The 14,735-nt window shown below is 46.2% G+C and overlaps 1 protein-coding gene across 3 annotated transcripts in view; it reads left to right on the top strand.

The window, feature by feature from the left end:
• The window catches only part of ndnl2 (necdin-like 2), a 19,926-nt gene extending 5,191 nt beyond the window's left edge, over positions 1–14,735 (top strand). For all 3 annotated transcript variants that reach the window (XM_079588493.1, XM_079588494.1, XM_079588495.1), the window contains 8 exons: positions 1,626–1,689; positions 1,832–1,911; positions 2,024–2,118; positions 3,764–3,843; positions 3,930–3,972; positions 4,044–4,106; positions 8,650–8,764; positions 13,837–14,735. In XM_079588493.1, coding sequence (XP_079444619.1) covers positions 1,626–1,689; positions 1,832–1,911; positions 2,024–2,118; positions 3,764–3,843; positions 3,930–3,972; positions 4,044–4,106; positions 8,650–8,764; positions 13,837–13,923 — 627 coding nt within the window. In that variant the 3' untranslated portion in view covers positions 13,924–14,735. The remainder of the gene's footprint in view (positions 1–1,625; positions 1,690–1,831; positions 1,912–2,023; positions 2,119–3,763; positions 3,844–3,929; positions 3,973–4,043; positions 4,107–8,649; positions 8,765–13,836) is intronic.

The raw sequence follows: 14,735 nt of genomic DNA, 5'->3' as shown, positions 1-14,735 counted from the left end.
TTCTATAGGATACACATTTTTCTATAGGATACACATGTTCTGCATGTGAAGGAGTTGGTCTGGTGACTGAGTTCGAGCTGACTCTTCACTGCCGGGTTCAGTAGATGTAGATGTGTACTTCAATGTAGCGCTGGCAGAGAACATGAGGTCAACGGAGTTACAATAAACACTGAACATCACAAACTCAAACTTTCTGAATGCCCCAAGAAATCAAAACTGAAGTTGTCTGGCTTTTAGTACGATTAGGCATGGGCGTCAGTTTGGTTAGAAATGTGCTGGGGACAGAGACGCATTCGGTAGAGCATTTGCAGAAGTGCTGGGTATAATGACACAATACTTTTTTTCCTCTTTCGCGTGGTCATGTTTTGAAAGACGGATGTCCTGTAGCTTTCTAATGTAAGCTCTCTAAGCTACTATGCTCTCCACAGAACATAAAATATTCATTTTATTTTGTTCGCATTTATGAGGATAAAACGATGTTACGGACGCGACCGCTCTGAAATCGGCACTAAAAGCCCTCAAACAGAAATCGTATTTAGTTTTGTATTAATTGTATCTTAATTTGAATCAATGTTTCATCAACCAATTTCCTGGATTTCATAAATAATAAGTAAAGCAGATAATAGATATCACAAGGACACGGAGGCGCCGGCGCATGAACTGGAGCTCGTCTCATAAATGAACCGAAACTCAGCACAGCCTACTTGCCTCACAGACCTGAGAAATATATCTATTATCTACAGAACGCTTGAAATCGTACTTTTAAAGAGAACAATTCAAAACGAAAGAAAACTATGTAATCCGTATGTGCATTTCTCTCCGGCGCGTTCACGACTGCGAAGATCGCGAGTCAGCATCGTCAACTTCATCTTTGCAGCACAGAAAACACTTGTTATTAATAAACAATTAAAATGTCTCCTTGCTATATTTGACATATTCATAATCATTACTTTTGTCGGTTCTTTGTGACAGCTTTTAGGTGCTTTATTGGCAGTGCCACCCTTACATGTTACATGAACGCGTCACCACTGCATCAGCACCGAAAACATGGAGTTTTTTTTTTTTTTTTTTTTAAATCGTGATACGAACCGAATCGTGGGTTTGGTGTATCGTTACAGCCCTACTAGCAGCAACCCTAAAAAGGTGGTGGGTACAAAATGACTCATGACGAAATCTGGTGGGTACGCGTCCCTATGCGAATAGGCTATGTTGGCTGAATATGAATATGTGTGCTTATTTATCTATATGCTAGTGTGCTCCAAACCAATGACAGGTTTCACATATACAAGACATATGCACTCAGATTCACAGTCTCTCTCTCGGCCACCAATGTGCATCGGGCATTCGGCACTCGCATCAAATGCTCTTAAACCTGCATTCAGAATTCACTTCTGCTGTAAAGCTACTCTAAAAAAGCAATAGTACACATTATTGAATCATTATTTAGTTAAATCAGTTTAGTGATAATTCAGTTTACTTCAATAACTGTATAAAGTCCATCAAATATGAAGTTCGGCTATGAGCAGTTCTGCAGAACATCATCAGCTCAGCTCTCTGTGTCAGTGCCGTCAGATCAATAATAATAATCATGGTAGTTATATCTGAATGTCTGCTTTTGTGCCTAGGTGGCAGAGGTGGTCCAGTTCATCTTGATTAAAGACCAGAAGAAAATGCCCATTCGAAGAGCAGGTTTGTCTTCTATAGTCAATTACACTTTATTAGATCCCTATCATAGTTCTGCTTTACAGAGAAATAATTATTCATAATAGAAATATTGTATTCATATTTAATACATATTCATTGTTTTCTGTCTTTTGACTGATTTCTGCAGACATTGTCAAACATGTGATAAAGGACTACAAACTCCTCTACACAGATATCATCAACCGAGTGTGTCGTACATTTGAGCAGGTGTGTGTGTGTGTGTTTGTGAGAGAGATTCAGGTGTTGAACACCTCCACTGAAGGGCCTTTATAGTGTGAATATGAGCAGAGCTGAACGTGCGTATGTGTGTTTGATGCAGGTGTTTGGACTAAAGCTGGTGGAGACTGATCCCAAAAATCACATTTATATCCTGATCAATAAGCTGGATCCCATTCAAGGAGAGCCTGTGAGTATGTAAGTAACACACACACACACACACTATGGATAAGCGCTACTATAACACACTTCCATGAACAAGTATGTATTAGTCAAAAGAAAACGATATGCAATAACGAAGGCTTCCATAATATGAAGATAGAAATTCAGTAAAATAGCACAAATGAAATATTCAGCATATAACATTACCCAGAGTTTAAGGATACCTCTACATGACAACGATGTACTAAAAACTGAAAAGATACAGCAGCAGTGTTATCCCCCTGTAGCCCAGGACTGGTCCCGCACTGGAGCTGAGCTGGTCAGGGTCTGGATGGGAGACTCCTGGGAACACCAGGTCTCTGCTGGTAGAGGTGTTAGTGAGGCCAGCAGGGGGCGCTCACCCTGTGCTCTGTGTGGGTCCTAACGCCCCGGTGTAGTGACGGGGACACTATACTGTCTAAGAGCACCGTCCTTCAGATGAGATCCTGACTCTGTGGTCATTAAAAATCCCAGGATGTCCTTCGATAAAGAGTGTGTGTGTCCCCGGTGTCCTGGCCACATTCCCTACAATGGCCCCTACCAATCATGGCCTCCTAATAATCCCCTATATATAATGAAAAATATAATAATCCTCTAATTGTTCTGCTGCTGTCGCATCATCCCAGTGGATGCTCTGGTGGTGTTGAGGAGATCCCTGATATGACTGAAGCGCTTCGGGTGTACAGTAGTATAGTAAGCACTGTATAAATGCCTCTTTCTATTCTAAGTGTTTCCTTTTGCAAACAGAAGACAAAGTTGTCAAAATGATCCCCGTTCACATGGATCCACAAAAACAATTAGAAACTCAGTTATGATGTCAGGCCAGGAGTCGGCGATGTCACTCCACGCGAGTATAGACTGAACGTGTGCGTGACGTCACCGGTTTCACAGATTCACGTGTGTGTAGATTACAGCGAGACCATAACTAGCCCTTTCAAAGCTGTCTTCAAAAGTTAGTGTTTTCAGGCCCACTTGATGTGCTTCTGTAGGAATTCAATTCCACCTACAAAATACTTTTTGTCAGTCTGTGTTTAAGTCGAGTCACCTTTATTTCTATAGCGCTTCATACAGTACAGACTGTTTCACAGCAGCTTCACAGAGATGACAGGAAAACAATGATTCAGTGATGAAAAAATGGTTATTCAGCTGAAGTGAGTTCAGTGTTGATTCAGTTCTGTTCGTTAACTGTGTAAAGTAAAATAAAACGAGTTAATTTCAGCTATAAAGCAGTTCTGGAGAAAACAGTGATGTCATCATCAGCTCAGCTCAGCTCTCATCCAATAGTGTAAGTCCCGTCAGATCAATAATACTGATGGATGAATATTAAAGGGGTCATGACCTCATATATGTCAAAAGCTCAAGGAAAATTTTATTTCTCAGTTCATCACCCCTTTAAGTTTAACAGCAGTGTGGCGTGTGCCCTGTGAAGGATGTTCATCTATCGCTCAGGCCGGTTTCACACATAGTGCAAGAGCAATAATGTGAATATTCTGATCAGACTATCTATTGAACTTTCTGTTGCCATGAAAATGTCTCATTGCAGTATTGGATTTAATAGACAGACAGACTTTGGACCGAAATATGAACCAGAAGCGGTTTTTGTGAGATCCACTCAAACACGCTGTTCCTTCTGTCCACACAGGCGTCCTGTAAACCCGAAGAAGGGGCTGCTGTTTGTCATTCTCAGTGTCATCTTCATGAAGGGTGGTGTCATCAAAGAGAGTGAGTGCTTCGTCACACACACAGTCACATACACCACTGCTGATCACTTTCTGATGTGTGCTCATGTGTTTTCATGAATGCTGTAGATCTGGTGTGGAATTCACTAAAGAAGCTGCGCGTGGATCCAGGGTTGGTGGACAAGATCCTTTTGGAAATCACCTTTTTTTTTCTTTTTTAATAAATCACTTGTCTCCTCACAGGGAGAAGCATGACGAGTTTGGTGATGTAAAGAAGGTGGTCACAGATGAGTTTGTACGGCAGAAGTAAGTGAACGTGTCTTTCTGCAACAAATTGATTGTCTTTCTTAAAAAATGGTGTGGTGTTTCCCCATCCCTCACTTTCAATACTTATTAGCCGTGTTTCTACTGTCGGGTCAAAAGCGAGCTGCTAGTGTGTGCCAGTGTTTCCACTGGGTCTCATTGGGCCTCATCAGGGGCTTATCGGGCCTCATCAGGGGCTCATCGGGCCTCATCAGGTCCTCATCGGGCCTCATCAGGTCCTCATCGGGCCTCATCAGGGGCTTAACGGGCCTCATCAGGGGCTTATCGGGCCTCATCAGGGGCTCATCGGGCCTCATCAGGGGCTCATCGGGCCTCATCAGGTCCTCATCGGGCCTCATCAGGTCCTCATCGGGCCTCATCAGGGACTTATCGGGCCTCATCAGGGGCTTATCGGGCCTCATCAGGTCTTCATCGGGGGCTTATCGGGCCTCATCAGGTCCTCATCAGGCCTCATCAGGGGCTTATCGGGCCTCATCAGGGCCTCATCGGGCCTCATCGGGTCCTCATCGGGCCTCATCAGGGGCTCATCGGGTCCTCAGCGGGCCTCATCAGGTCCTCATCGGGCCTCATAAGGTCCTCATCGGGGCTCATCAGGTCCTCATCGGGCCTCATCAGGTCCTCATCGGGCCTCATCAGGTCCTCATCGGGCCTCATCAGGGGCTTATCGGGCCTCATCAGGGGCTTATCGGGCCTCATCGGGCCTCATCTGGTCCTCATCGGGCCTCATCAGGTCCTCATCGGGCCTCATCAGGGGCTTATCGGGCCTCATCAGGGGCTTATCGGGCCTCATCGGGCCTCATCTGGTCCTCATCGGGCCTCATCAGGTCCTCATCGGGCCTCATCAGGGGCTTATCGGGCCTCATCAGGGGCTTATCGGGCCTCATCGGGCCTCATCTGGTCCTCATCGGGCCTCATCAGGTCCTCATCGGGCCTCATCAGGTCCTCATCGGGCCTCATCAGTAGAGGTCGACCGATAGTGGATTTTACCGATAACGATAGCTAGGTTGGGCCATACTTGCCGATAACCGATTAATGAACCGATAGTTTTTAAAATTGATACTGGATAAAAACAAACATAACACTCCAAGTAAAACAGTGCTGAACTTTATTATAAAAATAAAAAAACTGTATTTAACAATGAAAACATGCTAAATGAAATAAATATATAAATGTGAATAAATATTTAAGTCAATAAAAGACATTCATTCAAACTGAAACAAAAAGTAATACTCTAAATAACAAATAAAACCAGTTACATTCAAAATGTAACTATTTAACTGTTCTTTTCAAGCCAACTTAATTAATAAAAAAGTAACAAAATTTGTATTAAAGTGAAGATGAAAAAAAATTATAACCGAAATCGAATATGCTTTTCTGATTCGTTTATGTTTCTGTCGGCTGTATGAACATATCAGTTTGCTTACGTCTCTAGCTTTAACTATGCAACTTCTCTGCATATTTAATGCATAAAAGTGACCAGCTGGATATGAACTAATGCAAATAGAGGTAACAATTGTGACATTCAACATTCGGGTCGGACATACGTTTATGTTTGTCAGTGTTTTAACCGCTTGAGGTAACGTTACTAGGCTACTAATGTTAGCGTCCTCTCAGCCTCGAAGGCAAACAAACATACTGTTGTGCTGTTCTTTCTCTACTAATGCAGCATTTAGTCAACAAATTAATCACTTTATAATGATATGACAAAATGTACTGTATACATACATTTGAGCTGTCGGTGCTTTAAACGCGCATCTGATGTCAGCGCTCTCCACGCAGCATGTGCTCTCAGTGCAGCACGCAGAATCACGTGTCGAAATAAACAACACGAGGCACCAGCAATAGTTTTTATTACACCTCTAGAGGCCGCTCTTGTACTGCATCATGCCAGCAGACCCTTCTCAGCTCTGTGTAATGAATGACAGCGTGCGCTTCTCAGCCGCTCCAGCAATGGACGCAATGAACCAGGAAAAACAATCGGTATATATTTTTGCCGATAACGATAGTTCCACCAGTCAACTATCGGTGCCGATTAATCGGCAAAACCGATGAATCGGTCGACCTCTACTCATCAGGTCCTCATCAGGTCCTCATCAGGGGCTTATCGGGCCTCATCAGGTCCTCATCTGGGCTCATCAGGTCCTCATCGGGGCTCATCAGGGGCTTATCGGGCCTCATCGGGGCTCATCAGGGCCTCATCAGGGGCTTATCGGGCCTCATCAGGTCCTCATCGGGGCTCATCAGGGGCTTATCGGGCCTCATCAGGGGCTTATCGGGCCTCATCGGGGGCTTATCGGGCCTCATCGGGGCTCATCAGGGCCTCATCAGGGGCTTATCGGGCCTCATCAGGGGCTTATCGGGCCTCATCAGGGGCTTATCGGGCCTCATCAGGGGCTTATCGGGCCTCATCGGGTCCCCATCGGGGCTCATCGGGTCCCCATCGGGGCTCATCAGGGGCTTATCGGGCCTCATCAGGGCCTCATCAGGTCCTCATCGGGGCTCATCAGGTCCTCATCGGGGCTCATCAGGGGCTTATCGGGCCTCATCAGGGGCTTATCGGGGCTCATCGGGTCCTCATCGGGCCTCATCAGGGCCTCATCAGGTCCTCATCGGGCCTCATCAGGTCCTCATCGGGGCTCATCAGGTCCTCATCGGGGCTCATCAGGTCCTCATCGGGGCTCATCAGGTCCTCATCGGGGCTCATCGGGGCTCATCAGGGGCTCATCAGGTCCTCATCGGGCCTCATCAGGGGCTTATCGGGCCTCATCAGGGGCTTATCGGGCCTCATCAGGTCCTCATCGGGCCTCATCAGGGGCTTATCGGGCCTCATCAGGGGCTTATCGGGCCTCATCGGGCCTCATCAGGTCCTCATCGGGCCTCATCAGGTCCTCATCGGGCCTCATCAGGTCCTCATCGGGCCTCATCAGGTCCTCATCGGGCCTCATCAGGTCCTCATCGGGCCTCATCAGGTCCTCATCGGGCCTCATCAGGTCCTCATCGGGCCTCATCAGGTCCTCATCGGGCCTCATCAGGTCCTCATCAGGGGCTTATCGGGCCTCATCAGGTCCTCATCTGGGCTCATCAGGTCCTCATCGGGGCTCATCAGGGCCTCATCAGGGGCTTATCGGGCCTCATCAGGGGCTTATCGGGCCTCATCGGGGCTCATCAGGTCCTCATCGGGGCTCATCAGATCCTCAACTGGCCTCATCGGGGCTCATCAGGTCCTCATCAGTGCCTCATCGGGGCCAACGGCTGGGGTTTTTGCCCACTCAATACCTTGGTCCAAAAGCGGGCCAACTGGGGCTTGAGAACAGAGGCAGAGTTTATATGAGTCAGGAGACGCTCAACACCACTGCTCATTTCCCATATTATCATAACAGGCTACCAGCTAACTTCAACATTTAAGACAATTAAAAAAAAAATCAGCTCAACTCACTTTCAGACAACAGCGAGTGTTTGAAATAACTTCCTTGCGATCCGATGGGGATTCTGATCACAGTATGAAAAAATAAATAATATTCATAGGGTTTTTTACGAATTTGACTTTTTGAAATTGAAGTCTTGGAAAACCCTTGATAAAGCAATGCTTATGAAGAGGTACTGAAAAGTGCTTGAATTATTGAAAGACAATATATATTAAATTATTGCTTAATTTTTTTGGATGAGACAATATTTTCTCATATAGGGAGTGATTCTGGACACAGCCATGCACTCTGGTTAACTCGTATAACTCATAACTGCTGTATGGATGCTGGAAGCATAAGTCTGTAAGTAAAGACCAAACGTTCGCTTCTGTCATGCTCCTCTTGTGATCTAGCTAGTTTTCAGTCCGCTGGTGAAGAGGTGAGGTTGTGTGTTGTTCTATGGAGGTGTTTAGGGTGTGTTTTAGGGCTTCTGGCCTGACAGTGGAAACACAGCCTGATTTTGGGCTCAGTGCTCGAGGACCGAGGCTATTGGCCCCGCGAGCTCTTAGCCCTGACTCGCACCGGCCCCACAGTGGAAAACTGGTTATTAATGAGCACAGTGACGGATGTACCAGAGGTTGTGTGTTTGAGTCCCAGCTAAGTTGGTGTGTTCAGAGCCGCTGTTCCTCAGACCATGAACAGCTGGTTTATATCACACCATAGATAATAAAGGGTCCAGCAGAATGAGGACAGTAAAAGATTCATGATCTTCATCAGATGACTCCTGACATGTTTCTATGACTATAACCATAGTGGCATTGAGCAACTGTTTGGAAAGATTTCCATTCAAGAGGGACTGTTAATGAAATGTGTACTTCAGATGGAGCCTAGTGGGTAATGGTTACAGGAATAGTTCACTTAGAAATTAAAACTGTCGTCATTTACTCACCCTCAAGTTGTACAAGTTTTGTGTTCATCAGAAGAAAGAAACTTCTTCAGGTTTGGAACAACTTGAGGGCGAGTAAATTATGACAGAGTTTAGCTATTCCTTTGCTGACAACACAATGCTGAAGGTTCGTTTGACCGCTGTTAGCAAAACTTGTTGATTTTCATGTCCCCAGGTATTTGGAGTATGTGAAGATTCCTCACACGGAGCCGGTGGAGTATGAGTTTCGCTGGGGTCTGCGGTCGGAGAAGGAGGTGTCCAAACTCAAGATGCTGGAGTTCGTTGGAGAGGTCTGTTTACTTAACTTGTGTTACATTCACCCAGGTAACAGAGAGTTCCTCAGGCAGGGGATCAAATGTGAAAAGGGGCATCTATCACTATAATTTGACCACAATATTATTGTTGATCATTTTTGAGAGGGGTACTTTAGATTCATTTTGAAAATGTCCCCGCACCCACCCTTGTCTAACACATTAATAAACCAGGGACAAGTGCGGTGCGCGCGAGGACACGTCAGGGGATGTGCGGAGGAGGAGGGCTATATATCCTGGTGACAAGTGGGTTGATAAATACAAGCAAAACACAGTGATCTGTATAGATCTATATAGATTTTTCCCATGGATAACTGAATATATTTATTTTTTGTCATTTAATACCCTGTATATAATTATATAAATATATTAGTATTGGGCAGCGATTAATCCCATCTAAAATTAAAGTTTGTGTTAACATAATATATGTGTGTATATGGTTTATAATTATTTTGTATATATAAATACACATGTATGGAAGCCCTGAACCGCAACATAAAAAAATAAAATAAATCGAACACTTCGAGAGTGGAGTCGGGGCGCGCCTCGGGAGTAGAGTCGGGGCGCGCCTCGGGAGTAGAGTCGGGGCGCGCCTCGGGGGTAGAGTCGGGGCGCGCCTCGGGGGTAGAGTCGGGGCGCGCCTCGGGGGTAGAGTCGGGGCGCGCCTCGGGGGTAGAGTCGGGGCGCGCCTCGGGGGTAGAGTCGGGGCGCGCCTCGGGGGTAGAGTCGGGGCGCGCCTCGGGGGTAGAGTCGGGGCGCGCCTCGGGGGTAGAGTCGGGGCGCGCCTCGGGGGTAGAGTCGGGGCGCGCCTCGGGGGTAGAGTCGGGGCGCGCCTCGGGGGTAGAGTCGGGGCGCGCCTCGGGGGTAGAGTCGGGGCGCGCCTCGGGGGTAGAGTCGGGGCGCGCCTCGGGGGTAGAGTCGGGGCGCGCCTCGGGGGTAGAGTCGGGGCGCGCCTCGGGGGTAGAGTCGGGGCGCGCCTCGGGGGTAGAGTCGGGGCGCGCCTCGGGGGTAGAGTCGGGGCGCGCCTCGGGGGTAGAGTCGGGGCGCGCCTCGGGGGTAGAGTCGGGGCGCGCCTCGGGGGTAGAGTCGGGGCGCGCCTCGGGGGTAGAGTCGGGGCGCGCCTCGGGGGTAGAGTCGGGGCGCGCCTCGGGGGTAGAGTCGGGGCGCGCCTCGGGGGTAGAGTCGGGGCGCGCCTCGGGGGTAGAGTCGGGGCGCGCCTCGGGGGTAGAGTCGGGGCGCGCCTCGGGGGTAGAGTCGGGGCGCGCCTCGGGGGTAGAGTCGGGGCGCGCCTCGGGGGTAGAGTCGGGGCGCGCCTCGGGGGTAGAGTCGGGGCGCGCCTCGGGGGTAGAGTCGGGGCGCGCCTCGGGGGTAGAGTCGGGGCGCGCCTCGGGGGTAGAGTCGGGGCGCGCCTCGGGGGTAGAGTCGGGGCGCGCCTCGGGGGTAGAGTCGGGGCGCGCCTCGGGGGTAGAGTCGGGGCGCGCCTCGGGGGTAGAGTCGGGGCGCGCCTCGGGGGTAGAGTCGGGGCGCGCCTCGGGGGTAGAGTCGGGGCGCGCCTCGGGGGTAGAGTCGGGGCGCGCCTCGGGGGTAGAGTCGGGGCGCGCCTCGGGGGTAGAGTCGGGGCGCGCCTCGGGGGTAGAGTCGGGGCGCGCCTCGGGCCTAGAGTCGGGGCGCGCCTCGGGGGTAGAGTCGGGGCGCGCCTCGGGGGTAGAGTCGGGGCGCGCCTCGGGGGTAGAGTCGGGGCGCGCCTCGGGGGTAGAGTCGGGGCGCGCCTCGGGGGTAGAGTCGGGGCGCGCCTCGGGGGTAGAGTCGGGGCGCGCCTCGGGGGTAGAGTCGGGGCGCGCCTCGGGGGTAGAGTCGGGGCGCGCCTCGGGGGTAGAGTCGGGGCGCGCCTCGGGGGTAGAGTCGGGGCGCGCCTCGGGGGTAGAGTCGGGGCGCGCCTCGGGGGTAGAGTCGGGGCGCGCCTCGGGGGTAGAGTCGGGGCGCGCCTCGGGGGTAGAGTCGGGGCACTATGAGCACTACTAGCACTATGAGCACCATTCTCTCTAGAACATTGGATATTGTTGCACCCATTAGATTAAAAAAGGTCAGAGAGAAAACTAAAGCACCATGGTACAACAATACTACGCATGTTCTAAAGAGAGAAACCCGTAAATTAGAGCGTAAATGGAAACAAACTAATTTAGAGGTCTTTAGAATCGCATGGAAAGACAGTATGTCACGTTATAAAAAAGCCCTAAAAGCGGCAAGAGCTGAGCATCTCCGCAAACTAATAGAAAACAACCAAAATAATCCAAGATTTTTATTTACCACCGTGGCTAGACTAATAAATAAACAAACGTCACCTGACCAAAATATCCCGTTACAGTTTAGCAGTAATGATTTCATGAACTTCTTCACTGAGAAAATAGAAAGCATCAGAACCACAATTGTAAACATTCAATCTTCAATCGCGCCTTATAAATCAGCCTCAATTATCACCCCGCAAGAACAATTACAGCGCTTTACAACTATAGAACAAAAAGAGCTAAATAAACTTATCACTTCATCTAAAACAACAACGTGCTTATTAGATCCTATACCAACTAAACTACTGAAAGAAGTGTTACCTGTAGTGGAAGAGCCTCTACTCAATATCATTAACTCGTCTCTATCTTTAGGTCACGTTCCAAAAACATTTAAACTGGCAGTTATAAAACCACTCATTAAGAAACCACAATTAGACCCACATAATCTAGCAAATTATAGACCCATTTCAAATCTTCCATTTATGTCTAAAATATTAGAAAAAGTTGTGTCCGCTCAACTGTGCTCTTTTTTGCAAGAAAATGACATCTATGAAAAGTTTCAGTCAGGATTCAGGCCACATCATAGCAAAGAAACTGCACTTGTTAAAATCACTAATGATTTACTTTTAGCTTCTGACCAAGGCTGTATCTCAATACTAGTTTTACTCGATCTTAGTGCTGCGTTCGATACTATAGATCACACAATACTCTTAGATCGACTACAAAATTACACTGGCGTTCAAGGACAAGCATTAAGCTGGTTTAGATCGTACTTATCTGACCGCTACCATTTTGTCTATTTAAATGGAAAAAATCGATCATAACTTCAGTAAACTATGGAGTGCCGCAGGGATCTGTGCTAGGCCCTCTATTATTCTCAATATATATGCTGCCACTTGGAAATATTATAAGGAAACATGGAATTAGTTTCCATTGTTATGCTGATGACACTCAATTATATATTTCATCACGGCCGGATGAAAACGCTAAATTATCAAAATTATCAGAGTGTGTTAAAGATATAAAAGATTGGATGACGTGTAATTTTCTTCTATTAAATCCAGACAAGACAGAGGTACTACTTATCGGTTCAAAAAAACGCCCACAAAACCTCTCACAATACAACTTTAACATAGTAGGATGTCCTGCTACTTTATCCTCTACAGTAAAAGACCTGGGTGTTATACTAGACTGCGACCTGTCTTTTAAAAATCATATTTCATATGTTACAAAAACGGCCCTTTTCCACCTTAGAAACATTGCTAAGCTACGTAATATGCTATCAGTTTCTGATGCAGAAAAGTTAGTTCATGCATTCATGACCTCGAGACTAGATTACTGTAATGCTCTATTAGCTGGTTGTCCTGCATCCTCAATAAACAAGCTACAGTTAGTCCAAAATGCAGCCGCTAGAGTTCTTACTAGGTCAAGAAAATATGATCATATAACACCGATCTTATCATCTCTACACTGGTTACCTATAAAGTTCCGTATTAATTATAAGGTATTGTTACTGACTTATAAAGCCCTAAACGGCTTAGCTCCAGTTTATTTAACGGATCTTCTATCGCCCTATAATCCATCGCGCTCTTTAAGATCGCTAAATTCAAAGTTTTTGGTTATACCTAGGATATCTAAGTCCACCAAAGGAGGGAGAGCATTCTCACATTTAGCTCCAAACTCTGGAATAGCCTTCCTGATACTGTTCGTTGCTCAGACTTGCTCTCCCAGTTCAAAACTAGATTAAAGACGCATCTCTTTAACCAGGCATTCATATAAATGTTTTAATCTTACAGTTAAATCCGGCCTCTAGTTCATAACCGCCAGAGGAGAACTGGCCCCCGACTGAGCCTGGGTTCTCCCAAGGTTTTTTTTCTCCATTAGGTCACCTGATGGAGTTTTAGGTCACCATTAGGTCACTTGATGGAGTTTTTCGGTTCCTTGCCACTGTTGCCTTTGGCTTGCTCAGTTGGGGATATTCAATTTAATGAATCAATCAATATTACTATTGATTAGCATTACCAAACATGGACGTTTTATTATTATTTTAATTTAATACTGTGAAGCTGCTTTGATACAATCTGTATTGTGAAAAGCGCTATACAAATATTCTTGACTTGACTTGACTTGACTAGATATAGCCGCTCTGGAGAAAACCGTGATGTTATCGCCCAGCTCAGTTCAGTTCTCATAATGGTGTCAATGCAGGCAGATTGAATATTAAATTAAATGTTACATTTAATGTCCCCAACTAAGCAAGCCAAAAGTCAATGGCAACAAAGGTGGGAAAGGCAACAGCGGCGAGGAACCAAAACTCCATCAGTGACAGAATAGAGAAAACCCTTGGGAGAAACCAGACTCAGTCGGGGGCCAGTTCTCCTCTGGCCAACGAGCGAACAGTGTATGATTATGATTCAGGCAACATTACACGTCAGAAGTCAGATTGGATCCGAACATTCAGAATATTTATCCAGTTCCATCTGGTTGGAGTCATCACGCCGGTGTGGAGACGAGTTTGTTGAGGTGTCATGAGGCCTTTATTTGTTATAATGTTAATGATTATTGCTCACAGCTTATGAAAACCCCAAATTCAAAATTAGTATATTTTGAAAAGGTTTTCATAAGCTGTAAGCCATAATCATCAACATTATAACAAATAAAGGCTTGAAATATCTCACTTTGCATGTAATGAGTCTAATATATTAGTTTCACCTGTACGTGTATATACTGTTACTTATATATATATTGTGTGTGTGTGTGTGTCAGCTGTTTGAGCAGGATCCTCAGAGCTGGACTCAGCAGTTCAGAGAGGCCAGCACTGTGGACAGCAGCAGCCAGAGGACATCATCATAACCAGCCTTCATCTAATACGCCACAAACACAACACTTATGTGCTCTCAACTGTTCAATTCTTAGATTTCTTTGTATTTTGTAAACAAATAAAGTTATTTTCCAATTCTCTCAGTGTCTGGTGTGGTTTACGCCTCGCAAACTCCAGTGTAAGTCTGCAGTGAAGAAACAGCTTCATAATCACAGCTTATTCCAGCATTTCACAGATCAGATTCAAATAAACGGACAATATGCTGACACGAGTCTTTTCATGACTTTGCAATATTTATAAAATGTTAAAATAGTACACCTAAATCATGTGTGCAATGTGTGTAAGGAATACAACAGCCCGACATGGAGTGGATAACTACAGTAATACAGCAATAGTGAGGTTTTCATCTCGACATATTCATTGGCTTCAATTTATATTATCCAAGTTATTTTCAACAATATTTTGCACCTTTCTCTTTAAATGATCAAGTTTGACACTGTCCAGACTGACCTTTTTGTTCCTCAAGTAAAAAAAAGAAAAGAAGTAAAATAGCTTTTATGTTTAAAGCCCCAATAGACTGGAATAATCGACTTGCATATATTCTATTACATCATTTTGGATGTTTAAACAAATGTTATCTCATTTTGCGTTGGACTGTTCATGCTATCATTGAAGATGACACTTAATTTTTATATTGGATGTTTATTCATAATTAGATTAATTGACACAGATACTTTATTGTACATCTATAAGTTCTTATTTCAACTTTGTGGTGTTTATTTTTCAATTCATGTTTGTTTTTTGTTCTTTGGCTTGTTGTTTGTCGATGTATTGTTAATTTGTT

The sequence above is a fragment of the Phoxinus phoxinus genome (genome assembly GCF_949152265.1).
Source record: "Phoxinus phoxinus genome assembly, chromosome: 18".
NCBI classification, from domain to species: Eukaryota; Metazoa; Chordata; class Actinopteri; order Cypriniformes; family Leuciscidae; genus Phoxinus; species Phoxinus phoxinus.
The sequence above is the reverse complement of the archived record's forward strand: the minus strand, read 5'-3'. Positions and strand labels throughout refer to the sequence as shown.